At 43.0% G+C, this 14,519-nt stretch overlaps 1 protein-coding gene across 1 annotated transcript in view; it reads right to left on the bottom strand.

Moving 5' to 3' along the window:
* Nucleotides 1-10,987, bottom strand: part of pisd (phosphatidylserine decarboxylase) — a 32,350-nt gene extending 21,363 nt beyond the window's left edge. Inside the window, exons 1-3 of the mRNA XM_036529792.1 lie at nucleotides 10,927-10,987; nucleotides 9,609-9,676; nucleotides 8,088-8,263 (exon numbers count right to left, since the gene is read on the bottom strand). Of these exons, the coding sequence (XP_036385685.1) occupies nucleotides 8,088-8,263; nucleotides 9,609-9,675 (243 nt within the window). The 5' untranslated portion in view covers nucleotide 9,676; nucleotides 10,927-10,987. The remainder of the gene's footprint in view (nucleotides 1-8,087; nucleotides 8,264-9,608; nucleotides 9,677-10,926) is intronic.
* Between the last annotated feature and the right edge of the window lie 3,532 nt (nucleotides 10,988-14,519).

Genomic DNA, 14,519 nt, shown 5'->3' with positions numbered 1-14,519 from the left:
CCTTTTCATTCAGACACCGACGGATAGTACGGGTTGACACTGTTGTACCCTCGGACTGCAGGACAGCTTGAACTTGTCTGGATGTTAGTCGAGGTTCTTTATCCACCATCCGCACAATCTTTCGTTGAAATCTCTCGTCAATTTTTCTTTTCCGTCCACATCTAGGGAGGTTAGCCACAGTGCCATGGGCTTTAAACCTATTGATGACACTGCGCACGGTAGACACAGGAACATTCAGGTCTTTGGAGATGGACTTGTAGCCTTGAGATTGCCCATGCTTCCTCACAATTTTGCTTCTCAAGTCCTCAGACAGTTCTTTGGTCTTCTTTCTTTTCTCCATACTCAATGTGGTACACACAAGGACACAGGACAGAGGTTGAGTCAACTTTAATCCATTTTAACTGGCTGCAAGTGTGATTTAGTGATTGCCACCACCTGTTATGTGTCACAGGTAAGTAACAGGTGCTGTTAATTACACAAATTAGAGAAGCATCACATGATTTTTCAAAGGGTGCCAATACTTTTGTCCGGCCCATTTTTGGAGTTTTGTGTAAATTGATACTTGATTTGACTTTTTTTTCTTTCTCTTTTGTGTTTTTTTATTGCAAGCAAAATAAATGAAGATATTACTACCAAAACATTTGTAATTGCAATCATTTTCTGGGAGAAATTGAGCATTATCTGACAGAATTGCAGGGGTGCCAATACTTTTGGCCAGCACTGTATGTGATGACAGTTCCTACTGCTGACACGTCCATTATTGAAGGTGTCAATGAGTTATCAGTTGTCCACAGAGAAAAGGTTACGAAAGGTTTACGCAAGTCTTTCCCAATGCTCTAACATCAAGCATGTGGAATAACTGATTTCACATTCCCACAGGAAATACCAGGATAAAAAATGTGTCAACACTGCTATGTTAAATATCAATAACCTGAGATTCACCCCCCCAAAGTGTGTAACACCTGCATTGAATTTAGGAGGTACCAGAGCTACGAGATACTATAAATCTGATCCTACAGTGTGATGCAATTCTTCTGAAATGCTTTGCGCAATGGAATTTTGGTGCTACATTTAAAATGCTAAGACTTAACAACAGTGAAAGGATACATATCTATTTGCTGTTCAAATACAGATGTAAACTTTGATAACATTGTGGGTGTAATCCAATCCTCATACATGGATGCAGGGTAGCATAGTGGGAAGGAGCGGGGCTTGTAACCAAAAGGTTGCTGGTTCATTTCCCTGCTGGGGCACTGCCGTTGTGCCCTTGGGCAAAGTACTCAACCCACAACTGCCTCAATAAATATCCGGCTGTATAATTAAATATAACTGTAACCTATGCAAGTTTCTCTGGATAAGAGCATCTGCTAAATGACAATAATGTAATCTAATGGTCGCAGGTCGCAACAAAACACAAGTGAAATGTACATGGTGTTTCAGATGCGTGAGTCTTTTCATTCAGTCTTGTGCGCTGGCCCTTGGCCCGTTACCCTACCCTCTACTCCATACTGCTGCCCTGTGGCCAGCTCTGCTCCAGCTTTCCTGCCTGCTTGCTGCTGGAACCAAGCCGCCAAACACTTCATTGAGACCCCAACCCCAGACAGAGTGAAGGAGGCTGAAATGGAACAACTTGAAATGGAGGAACTTGTGTGCATTTCAAGTGTTAGTATGAGTCATTATGTATAGTGTGTGTGTGTGTGTGTGTATGTGTGGGTGCATATATGTGTTCATGTGTGTATGTGTATATACGTGTGTGACTTACAGTTCCTGGTGGCTTGGTGATGTGGGTATAGCATGTGTCACTGAGTGTGGAGCGCGGAGTGTGGCCATGTGTCTCAGTGCTCTAATCTGGACTGGCACTGGGAACATACTGCAGCATGTGTCAGTATAAACAGAGCGTCTCTGCGTTTCGGTGGCTTCCCACCGCGCGGGGCATGTGTTGGTGTGAGTCAGTGGCACGGTGACAGTTCGGACGGAGTGGGTGACACGGGGCAGTGGAGCTGACCATCGCTGTTTGCCTGTTAGCGACTCGTTGGACGTGGCGTGTTTATTTACTCCAGCTCGCACACCAGCGTGGCACTGACACAGTGACACAGCACCCACTACAACCTCAGGTAAAGAGCCTTCCAGAAAGGAGCTGGAGCGTTTTCAGTTATTACAAATATACATACGGTACCATGCTTAAATGCTTGTTTCTTGTAAAAATATAACCTGTGACGTTGATGTCTTTGTATGAATTTCTTTCCAAAAAAAATATTTTTCAATTTTTTTTTTTTTTTAAATATAAGATAGTTTTGGATTGTTTAACTTTTCTTGGTCACTGCATATTTCCATTCATGTTATTTCATAGTTTGATGTCTCTACTATTATTCTAAAATGTGGAAAATAGTAAAAAATAAAGAAAAAGCCTTCTATTATTAGGTGTGTCCAAACTTGCTTTTTAAAAAGAATACATTAATGTGTGTACGATACATTAAAAGCCAGCCAAAGAAGAGGTAAAAGGTATACTTGCCAGTATACCTTTTAAATATACATTCCCTGTGTCACGTCTCCCCTCATGGTTTCTTGCGAACAGCAGTGATTTCGTAACCATGGCATCTGAACGGCCATCTAATGTGGCTGGGAGTGGCCTCACTGTGCAAATGATGAAACATAAATCTGTTCCCCCAGACAGGGAAATGCAGATCATTAGGACTGCAGAATCAGGGGAGATGAAATGCAGAGTGGCGCATTCATATGGCTTACCGCCGACAACATCGAAACCCATTTACAATCAAGATGACTGCTACTGACACCAACGGCTGGAGCTAAATCAGTGCTGACTGCCAGACTACTTCCGAGTGAAATGTGAAACTTTCATAGATCTTAATCAATGTATGTCCAATATTCCCAATATTATTAAATCCAATATCGCCCAAGTTCAATATTAACTCGGCGAGTATTTCATGTTTAAGACGCATATGACATTTCTGTAGTGCTAACAATATTCTGCCAATTACCCCAGTTCTCTGAAGTCCCACAGGTCATCCCTATATGTCATGTTATTTTTGTATGATGATATTTCATTCTTTTCTTAAAATATTTTTCCCGTTTTTTCACTATGACTTTGGAATCACAAACTGTGCCTTACGATAATATTGTAGTCACATCCTCTACACTTATGTAGGAGTGTATGACGAACTGTGCCTTAGGATCATATTGTAGTCACATCCTCTACACTTATGTAGGAGTGTATGACGAACTGTGCCTTAGGATCATATTGTAGTCACATCCTCTACACGTATGTAGGAGCACTGAAAAACAATGAAAGCAAACCAGTGATACCCTTGCACCCAGCCAATGCATTAACTTTGCCATGCCACACCCAACAATGCACCACAGGAGAGCAATCGCCAACCGGAGGCTAGAAGCACCTCTCCCTGACATCACCTACCATGACAGTGTAGCATAGTGGTAATGGAGCAGGACTCGTAACCGAAAGGCTGCTGGTTTGATGCCCCACTGGGCCACTGCTGCTGTACCCTTGGGCAAGGTGCTTAACCCACAGTTGCCTCCAGCTGTACACATGCATAACATGTGAAACTCTAACCTATGTAAGCCATCCTGGATAAGAACGTCTGCTAAATGACAATAATGTAATGTAATGACACCAGCAGCCCACAGGCACATGTTGAGCTGCTGGAAGGTGTTGTGGAGAGGTGCAAAGAGGGGACTGAGGGTGATGTACCCCACCCATCTCCCACTTAATGAAGCCAACTGTGTGCTGCTCTGCTCTCTAGGTCATTATCGGCTGACACAGATCTGAACCCGCAGCGTTGTGGGTTGGATGGCTCTCCTGCGCTCAAAATGAGCTCCTTCACTGACTGAGCCACCTGGGAGCTGATGTGTAACTTTCTTATGAGAAATATAATTACCTAACACAAAGCATTACTTTTTTGACCAAGGAGGAATACCTGTACAGCTCCCTCATCTACCCAAGTTCATAAAAGTCTGTAACTGAATCCAGAACTGGTACAGGTTCTAAACAACACTTATGCCATTAGGTCATGCGACAAAGCTGCACCAACATCTAGCTGCAAAGCCCACTATAGGTCAGACCTAGTTACCTGACACAGTATTCACGCCATTAATTTGGCTGCGAACTAGAGTGTGAATGGCTTATTTCAGAAAAAGCCTAAGCTTTTCCTGTCATCAAATTTGTCTAGGGTATTAACATTCAATATCGCCTGCATTCTGATAACCAACATTAACTGAATAACACACAGTATCTGAGTCCCTGTTTCTTTCACCCGGAAATGCCATTTAAACTCAGATGATGAATGCCAGTTTTTTCTTATTAATAATGCATTGTTCGCTTTAACATAGTACAGTATTTGTCTCCTCCAATCTATACAGAAATTCACACTGCCTCCCAATACAGGTCTCTAGGATACCTCGTCTACATCACTCCTTCCACTTTCAAAATGTCTCATTAAAAAAGCAGAAAACTAATTAAGGGTAACTTATGTAATGCACACATGCTAACAAGCATCATGACACGTCACTTGGAAAATAGTTCTTAGCTCTAGTACCTGCAGCTACTTAAGTAACTTCCGGTGACTGAGGGCGCAGGAATGATTGCACCTAATCCAATGGTTGCTTCAAACCATGCAAGAGTCCAGCTAGATTTACGCACAATCATGCAGAACATTGCCTGCAAATACCAAAACGCAGTCTACGCCAAAGGGTCTAAAGAGTCATCTGCAGGACACTAGATAAGTCTGACTGTGATTACTATGTGAGACTCTGTTAACAAACACAGCCTCATATTTCATATTCTTAGCCTTTTGGATAGTGTGCTTTTTGGTTTAAGTGAAATGTTTCCCCTGTCAAAGGTCATTAAGTCATGCTCCTCATGTAGACCGAAGAAAGGGACTCTCCACTGAGGGAGGGGGGACATGGAACTTCCGTTTCACAATGTCACCAGTGGAACAGATACACTGAAAGCAGAAGGTGGCGTTGTACTTTGCCTTTTTGTCCTTCAGTTTTTTTTTTTTTTTTTTTTTAACCATTCAGTGACAAAAGCTTTTCACCCAGTCTGGCCTGAGTATTTGGCGTGGTATGGGCTATCCGATTGGCTGTCAGGGAATTTTCCCAGCTGTGCCAAGAGGCTTTATCACATCATAAAACAGATAAACATGCCACATCCAACGTGTCCCTTCCGTCCATAGTGACACACAACATCACCTGATGCACACCACATAAACCCTCGGTGACCCCCCTCCCGTGTCATCTCATTCAAACGCTGTTAAAACACAGAAGGTCACGGCGACTGCCCCATGCTGCCTTCGCCCACACACTCCACGTTGCAACAGTGCCACACATACACACATACACCCCACAGACTGACTCCTGGGCCACAACAAATGGACCAAAGCCAATCAGGAAGGGTGCACGCTCATGGGTCTATGGTGGGGATCTGCTCCTGGCAAATCCCCAGTGGAGGAGTACTATGCACCCACACAGTGGAACACCAACACAGAAATACTCCATTCATTTCAACCCCTGTTTTTGATTTCCATTAAAAACACACACAGATACACAGATGTGCAGAAACAGTACTTAAACAGTGCTTTTTCCTTGGGGTGAAACAGGAAGCAGGCAGGGGCAGGGAACAATGATCAGTACAGATTGGCTCTCTTTTCTGTCCTGAGAGATTGGGTGATTTATCTCCAGCAAATAAGAAACAATGAACTGGAGCATTCAACCTGAGCCCAGCTGAGCTGACTACACACAGAGCAGTGATTACCGCTAAAACAGCATAACTATTCCATAAAAATCAGAATGGATCTACAAGTGGGAGAGATTTTTTCCTATTCATGTAACAACAATATTAATGCACATTCCAGTTTTGCTCTCTGGCAAAATAAACTCACCAGCAAATACTGGAATAATCTCATAACGCCATTTAATATCACAGGGACATCCAAGCTGATTAGGGATAAACATCCAGAAGGTCAGTACTATTTTTTTTAGCTCTGCCTCTGACATAACCTGCCTGTCAAGACAACTCTGGAAAGGGTCATTCTGTTAACTTTTGGCCTTCTGCAATCTATGCTTATATTTCCATGCAGTATGTCCACTTGGTGATTGTCCTGTCAGCTACACATGTGTCTGGGCAAGGACAGCTAAGGGTGAAATTCAGCCGCTGTGCGTAGCTCAGAAAAGCCATCCAATCACAGGCAAGCAACACCCTGAGGCTGAACCATTATGACATAGCTGGCCAAACTGCCATCCTGAGTACTAAGTATCCCATACTACACAGTTTAGCATAGCAGTAAGGAGCAGGGCATGTAACCCAAACATTGCTGGTTTGATTTACCCACTTAGGCACTGCTGCTGTACCCTTGGGCAAGGTACATAACCCAGAACTGCCTTAGTAAATTTCCAGCTGTATATATGGTTAACATTTAAAAACTGTAACCTATGTGAGTTGCTCTGAATAAGAGTGTCTGTCAAATGCAAAAAATAAAATGCCAATAATGTAATGTAATGTAATGTACACATCTGTCTGCTGGCCAGGTTAGCTCTCAGTAGACTGCTCTTGGGCAGTGGTACCCATCGATAAACTAGTTTGCCACCCTCCTTGTGAACACAGCAGAAGTATTCATGGCACCCTCTCTGCTTCTGGGGCAACACCAGAAAAATAAACATATTCCACAGCAGTCAACCATCTTACAACCCTCTAGCCACTGCAAAAGGGTGGTCCAAGTGACTGATGGTTTCAAGCAATGAATCACTCAATCTTCAGTTTGTTAAAATACCCCAGGCAGTGGAACAGATGGATCATGTACCCTTGAGCCCACTTTGAAACTGCCCCCAAGGTGTCTAGCGTATCAGAATATTAACACCGAGCAGCACGTCTCAACAAAGCTGACATTCTAATGATCAGCTCAACATCAACAATCACTGCATAATGCCTCCCTGCTGCCGCTTCTCTGGCAGATGACATCATTTCCAATGAACCAATCATTTTCATGTTCCACTCACTGCTGTATTGTGTGTCACAAACACATCTCACAGCTCACACTGTATTCTATTCATCACTGATAAAAGGACGGCTAAGAGTTAGCCAGTCCGCTTGTCACTACACACACGAACACAGAGGACAAATGAGACAGCCAGACACTAAATTAAAACCCACGCACAATCAGAAGCAGACACTTAAACTGAGAAAGACAGACAGACAACAGAAGACAAACGGATGCACTTAGGCACACATGTAAGCAGGTAAAGAAAGAGACTGTCTGCGGACAGATGTACACACATACACACACACACACACACACATACACACACACACACACGCACACACACACACACACACACACACACACACACACACATACACACACACACACACACACACACACACACACACACATACACACATACACACATACACACACACACACACACACACACACACACACACACACACACAGGATTGCATATATGCAGTGCAAATGGAGATTAAATACTACAAACAGCACACACACAGTCCCCAAGGCTGGACTTCTCACACACACCATCTCAGCATCCAGAGTCTTCGAGACTGTTCCAAAGGCCAGGAACAAGCACCCCCCCCCTCCCAAACCCACCCATAACCACGACCACCCCCAACCACAACCACCAAAAAAGCAGAAAAAAATCTCAAGAACCAGCAAGAAAATAATCAAGAGCTCTTTCAGCAAACAAACACCACAGAGGACAACTCCTCTTACGACCTCAGCTTCAGAGGTGTGATGTGGGAGGCACCCGACTCTGGCTGAGGAGGACCCCACTTCACACACAGCCTCATGCTGCAGCCAATTGGAACTGATGGGAGGAGTTTCTTGTGATTGGCTGAGCAATCAGCAGACTCAGACTGTGAAGGGTTCAGCGGGGGTCAGGGACAGTGGTGGGGTGCTGGGGTGTGTTTATGAAGAATCTACTGGAATAGGCTCCAGTGGGGGACAGTGACAGAAGAACAAGGCGAGTGCCCTCACGGCAGGCAGCCACACCCCTCTCTCTGTCCCTCGATCTCTCACAGCAGGTCCTGCCCCTACCTGGCTGTCGCTGGCGATGCGTGGGGGCACCTCGATGCCCATGCTCTCCAGCCGCCGGTCCTGGTAGCGCCCGTACTGGTCGTAGCCCATGTACCCGCCGCCGGTGAACAGCAGGATGGGAAGGGGCCGCACACGGGCCGCCAGGCCCAGCGAGGCCGCACTCAAGCGCTGCCGCCCTGCACCGAACAGAGACGCACATTACGTTACATTACATTACATTACGTTACATTGCATTATGTTACATTACATTATGTTACGTTACATTCCGTTACATTACATTACGTTATGTTACATCATTTAGCAGACGCTCTTACCCAGAGCAACTTCCAAATAAGTGCATCACAATGCCAAGAGTAGTTATCGAAAAGTACTGCAGGAGGTCAGAAAATACTGAATTAAGTGCTAAACTAGTGTAGAGTGCTTTTTTAAAAATAGAAAATTTTACTAATTTTACACACTCTGATACCAATGTATTATTTAAAAGAACCTGGGTGTGAATAAAGGAAATCACAAGAGACACATTAGTCAGTAACACTACCTACTTTGCTGATTAGGAGCTTGACTAAGAAAGGCTACCCTGCCCCCTGCTGGTTACATATGGAAGAGCACCCAGGAGCAATTGCAATTCAAACACCGGCAGCTGGTCAAGGTGCTCTAATGGTATAATACAGATGGTACACATGGTATATGTCAGTGTCGACCGACAAATCCTGATAAAGACTCACTGGAACACACAACCCAGACTATGACTGACAGCTAATTTACATACACCTTCTGAATCTGCACGCAAAGAAAAAATTCTTTAGACCAGGAGAACTATAGTATAACTATAGTTTGTATTTGGAGCTAACCTCTTGTCTACTAGCCAGTAGCCAGCCCAAGCTTTAGCCACCCCAGTACCAATGGCATTGCACCTGATCATTTATTGTTTAGATAATTAACATAACTAGCTGGCTAACATGGGACAAATAGCTTTAAATTAGCTAAACAATGCTAGCTAGAAGGTCAGGAATGACAGCCCTCAAGGACAGGTGACTACACACTATGTGTGGGACTCACTATAGTGACTACAGCTGATGGTAGGCCACCAATGCTTTTTAAGCAACAGTCATGCAACTGTGTGTGTCTGATTTAATACCACGAAAACCTGGAATACACTTTAAAGTGTTCGGCACGGCCAGGAAGGAGGTAGCTAGGTTGGAGTGGGACAGCAGTGTGGCGTACTGGTAAGGAGGAGGGCTTGTAACTGGAAGGTTTCTGGTTCCATTCCCTAATGGGGCAGTGCAACTATACATTTGGGGAAGCTATTTAACACCCAACTGCCTCTGTAAATATCCAGCTGTATAAACTCATAAAACTGTAAGTCACTCTGGATAACAACGCCTGCTAAATGGCAATAATATAATGCAATGTAATGCTGTGACCAAGTGACATTGGTGACTCAAACAGTCGTCCTAAACAAGATATGGGTGACTACAGTCTCTCTGATCAGGGAGTAGGAAGGTAAGGAGATATACTCACCACTGGAAAGGGCACGCCTTGATCCTTGTTGTGTCCATTGGACTCTACAGGCCCCAGTGAGCAACATACTAAGGGTAGAGAGAAAAAACAGGGGCAGAGCCATTTCACTCTGACTTCTCCAAAACCATCCCACAATCAGTCTTTTTCTGTTTCACTTCCACACTGGCAAACTTCAAAGGAAAACAGCAGTCTGAAATGGTTTTCAGAGATGAGCTCAGGAAGACATCTTTGTGGCAGCATGGTATTAGTCAAATGTCTTACATGCACTGCAGGACTGACAAAGTAATCCAGGCCAGCACATCGATCTATTCGTTCTAATGAATCACATGGTGCCTATTATGTGAAGACAAACAAGTGTTTTTATTGTAAATAATAATAATCACAATAATAATAATTTCACAATCAAATGTCTTCCAATGAGCCTTTGCACATGTATGTAACACAGCACTAACGTAATTTCAAAGTTAATGGTGCGTCCAGAGACGCACTAATGGTCATAACAAATATACAGTAATATGACGTCAGACAGCGAACGATCGCTACATATCTTAACAACATTAACGTTATCTTGAAAGACCACACAAACTGGGGTAAAGGTCTGTCTTGCAATAGACAGGCTGCATCCACCTAAAGCTCTTAACTTCACCGCTGACTTTACTAATATTCAACTAGTTAAATAAATGCCTACCATACAGCTTCAGCTGGTACGACTCAAATTCCCCAGCAACCAGTATTTGCTAGCTACGAAACTACAACCGCACAGCAGTAGGCACTGTAACTGAATCGCTAGCTAGCCAGCTCTCTATCGTACTCATCAAGTGGCGTAACAGTTAATGTCATTTTTTTTTCTAAACACAACGGTGACTATTCACCTATATATGTCACCAATATGATAGTAAACCGACTCACGTGTCTTTTAATTAGTGAAGTGACATATGGACTTCTCCCAAGGGTCTAGGAGTCAGCTAGCTACCTGGTAGAACTAGTTCCAACAAATACGACAGTAGCAGCCAAGTCAATATAGCAACAGATTCTGTTGATGGAGAAATGCGAGGACCCCTAAGCAATGCGAACATTTATTCCTAACCCTAGCTCAGAACCTTCTCGACAACTGTCAATTTCAAAAACGAAATGAAGCTTACGAAATGAGCCAGGTAGCAAGCTAGCAAGCTAATAACTAGCTGACAGGGAACATCACATTGTCCTGCTGTACCTGGCGATCTATTCCGATATTCCCTTAGGTTAAAGTATAGCTGGCTATAACGCCCTAAACCAAGTTAGTATGTTGGGATCCTGTTGACAGAGAGGCTAAAATTACCTGCCACTTCGGCCTGTAGTGAGTGGCAGCTGCCCGCAGCACACCTTCAGCAAGGACGCTGCCATCTTGGAAGTCTAGGAGACGCTGGTGGCGACAGCCAATCAGGTTTCACGATTAATGTTGCGCTCTTCCGTGGCGTTTCATATGCATGTTGTGGATATCCATGTTCATATCCATGTTCATTTTCAATTTAAGGTGAATTGTAAAGTGAGAATGCATGAAACGGATCAGTTTAATGACCCGCCATGCCAGTTTATTTCACGGTAGTTATTGCACAATTTGTTCTACTCTCGTGGCTGCAGTATGCGTCATAGCCCAGTTCATTGAGAATACTGCTTATTAATTCATCACTGCGATGCTGGCTGCTAGCGACTTTACCTGCTGAAGTAGTGTTGAAACTAACGCCGACTCAAAAGGCTCCTCAGCAACAAGGGGTCAAGACTAAGCAAAAATATACACGTATTACGAAAGTGTCTCTTCCATAATCCTAACACCAAAAAAAGATTTGAATGACAGAGGCCTTAAACGCTAATACTGGTAGTGATGTATCGTCACAATGGTGTGGATGTATCAAACATAAAACAAATCCAACAAAACCAGACACCACAAGAAGGAGTGGGGGGTTAACTAATAGCGTTCTGTACCTCTCAATATTTGAATCTGGCAAACGTTACATTTAATTGCGTTACTATTAACTATTGAGATGACATTACATTACCTGCATTTGGCACTCGCTCTTAGTGGCATCCCTCGCAGGGGAACAGAAGTGTCTCCATACAAGTTACCCGGACAACAGCACCAGACCTGGTTAACAACACTCCAGGACAAGCGAATACATGTACGGCGCAATGTCAACGATAAATAATAAATGTTTACAGTGTACTATCCCTTTGCTCATTTCAGCAAGTCAATTTTCAAGGTGCCATTGTGATTGGGAAAACGATATAAAAGGGGTAACAGTATGATTCAATTCATATTTGCACACAGAATCGTTAAGTACTCTTGAGTGAGTGCTATTTTAATGTTTTATAGCTGTGATAATAAAAACACAGGGCTTTCTCTACATACCTGTGCTCCTGATGCTTGATAAAATGTCTTTTAATGATGTTGCACTGATATTCAGTTGACTTCTTAAGATGTCTTATTTTTTCCATTTTCTTACAAATGCGTACTTCTCCGTAGACTGCACTGTTAGACTCTGTTTCATGCAGCATAACATTTTCTTAGCGGATGCTTTTACCCTGAGAGACTTACATGGCTTACAATTTGCAAATGTAATCAACTTTTACAGTTTAGTAATTGCCTTGCCCAAGGTTTCAACAGCAATGGACAGCTTTGGAATAGAATCAACGCCTTTTGGGATACATGAATGTATAATTCTAAAGGTGTGGCTGAAATTATGTAAAGCACAGTATCACTGAAATCCTGTCACCAGGTTTCGCAATCATGCAGCCACATATAGAGAACATTTATAAGTGTCACTACTGAGGTACTTACTGTTAATGATGGAGCATGTCAGTACAAGAAGACATGATGCAAGAAAAGCACACAAAACTGCTTTGCAAAAAAAAGCAATTTTTTAAGCAAATGTCAACACTATTTTATTCATAAAATATATATTAAAATTAAAATCACAATGATTAACAATACTAATCTTTAGTGTTGGTCTGTGTGTCGATTTTAAAAGGGACAAAACCTGCAATAAGTGCCCACCATTTGTTACACAAATGACAAAGTTCCAAAATAAGGAAACGAGACAGGAAAAAAAAAAATGAGCGAAAGCAAAACAAGTAAGTGTCCACTGTTCTCACAAAAGCATGGGGGACCCCCAAGCATTTCACTTCTAAACACAAGTGTCTACAGGAAATACCCTCTGTAACAGTATACAAGAGCAAACAGTTCCTAACAAAGGTGATACAAAAAAAATCATAAAAAAGGAAAACAAATTTCACATCACTCATGTACATCATAAATGCGCTTTTTTCTATCGCACGATTTCCCTTTCTGCTACTGGCAAAAGGGAGGGTGGGGTACATCATTTCACAGGCATCTGGCTCTTTGGGTGGGGGCGGGGTCTACAGCTGCTAACCAGTTGGGAAATAGGTCCTTAGGTACAGCAGGCTAAAAAAGGATTGCAATCCGCAACAGTGCTCTTTGAAAAGGAATCATCTACCACAACTATACATGACAAAAATGCAAAGGGAAAAAAAAATTAATAAATCTTTATTCTAAAATTTAAAGGACTGCAACAAAAACACAAGGAGAAGGGACATGGGATGACAGCAGCCAGAGGGAGCTCAAATATCGAACCGAAAACCACACATGCGCAGTGTGGACATCAGCTCCCCTGCTGGGCTGCTGCATGGCTTCACTCTTTTAAATGGTGAGATGCACATCAGCTGCTGCCAGGAAGACGTTTTCCCTAGATTCTGACCTGAGATCTGTCTGAGACACTGCGGTAAAACTCTGTGCTAAGTACGGTCTGCAAAGTCACAGCTTTTTCGTTTAAATTGCAACATGCACGACTTGTTTCGTGGGGGAGCGGTGGAGGGCGGGTGCCATAATTCAGATGAAAAAATTCTAAATAAAAAAAAATGTACATGAAATATGTATGTCCAAATGGTGCCTTGGACTCATACAAAAAAATCAGCTTTAATATACAGAGCAAACCAAATGCAGTCTGTCCTTTGCTGGCCAGTGGAATATGCCCTGGAGTATGTTGTCAGTGCATGCTCCTGTGGCCAACCATAAAGTAACCCTAAGGTTGTTAAAGAAAGTCTGATATACAAAAAAATACTAAAGATTTCAAGCACCAATAAACTTAACAGAGATTGTTTCCAGGATAATCTCCACCCCTTCTCCACTTTTTCCATTGAGAGCAGTTACAGGCACATTTTAAAATTACACAGCCATGATTGTACACAGATCCACAAAGAAGAAAGATGGATCAACCGAATACTGAGAATGAGGTGGAGGAGACGTCTCTCCAGTCCAGACATTACCGATATGTAGATGGTGTGAATATCTCCAGACAATTATATATATAAAAAAAATTTACAATGCAAACCTCAACACAATATTCAGTCATATAATTTAGTAATATAATATATAAGGGGCGGGACAGGGTGAAGGGGTAGCAGCAATAAGATACAGGAGAAGAACTACAGACAGACACATGCAGACCACTCTATCTGCTCTGAAAGCAGGAGGCCAGTCTCATCACAATCCTCACTGATGCTGTGGGTCTGTCCTCAGGCTCCTCCCCCTTGAAGAAGGGGACCAAAAGCCAAGAGGGTGAGGGACCGGATAACTAATGATTGCCAGAACTCTGTCTCCTCTACTTTTGTCTTATGCTTTCAGACCCTAAAGTATTCACAGAATATTATGTGTTACGACTCAGCTATTTTGGTTACCAGATGCCCTTACCCGGAGATGGGTATGTGTGGATGCGATTCAGGGGTACAGTGGCAGCAGCCCACCTAGGAATCCAACCTGCAGGTCACCTGGTTACAACCCAGATCCTTCACCGTGATGCCAACACTACTGCCACATGTATCGAATCCTACACAGGATAACCTCTCTATACATTTGTA

This window comes from Megalops cyprinoides, chromosome 5, assembly GCF_013368585.1.
Source record: "Megalops cyprinoides isolate fMegCyp1 chromosome 5, fMegCyp1.pri, whole genome shotgun sequence".
Lineage (NCBI taxonomy): Eukaryota > Metazoa > Chordata > Actinopteri > Elopiformes > Megalopidae > Megalops > Megalops cyprinoides.
This window is presented reverse-complemented; position numbering and strand designations above follow the sequence as displayed.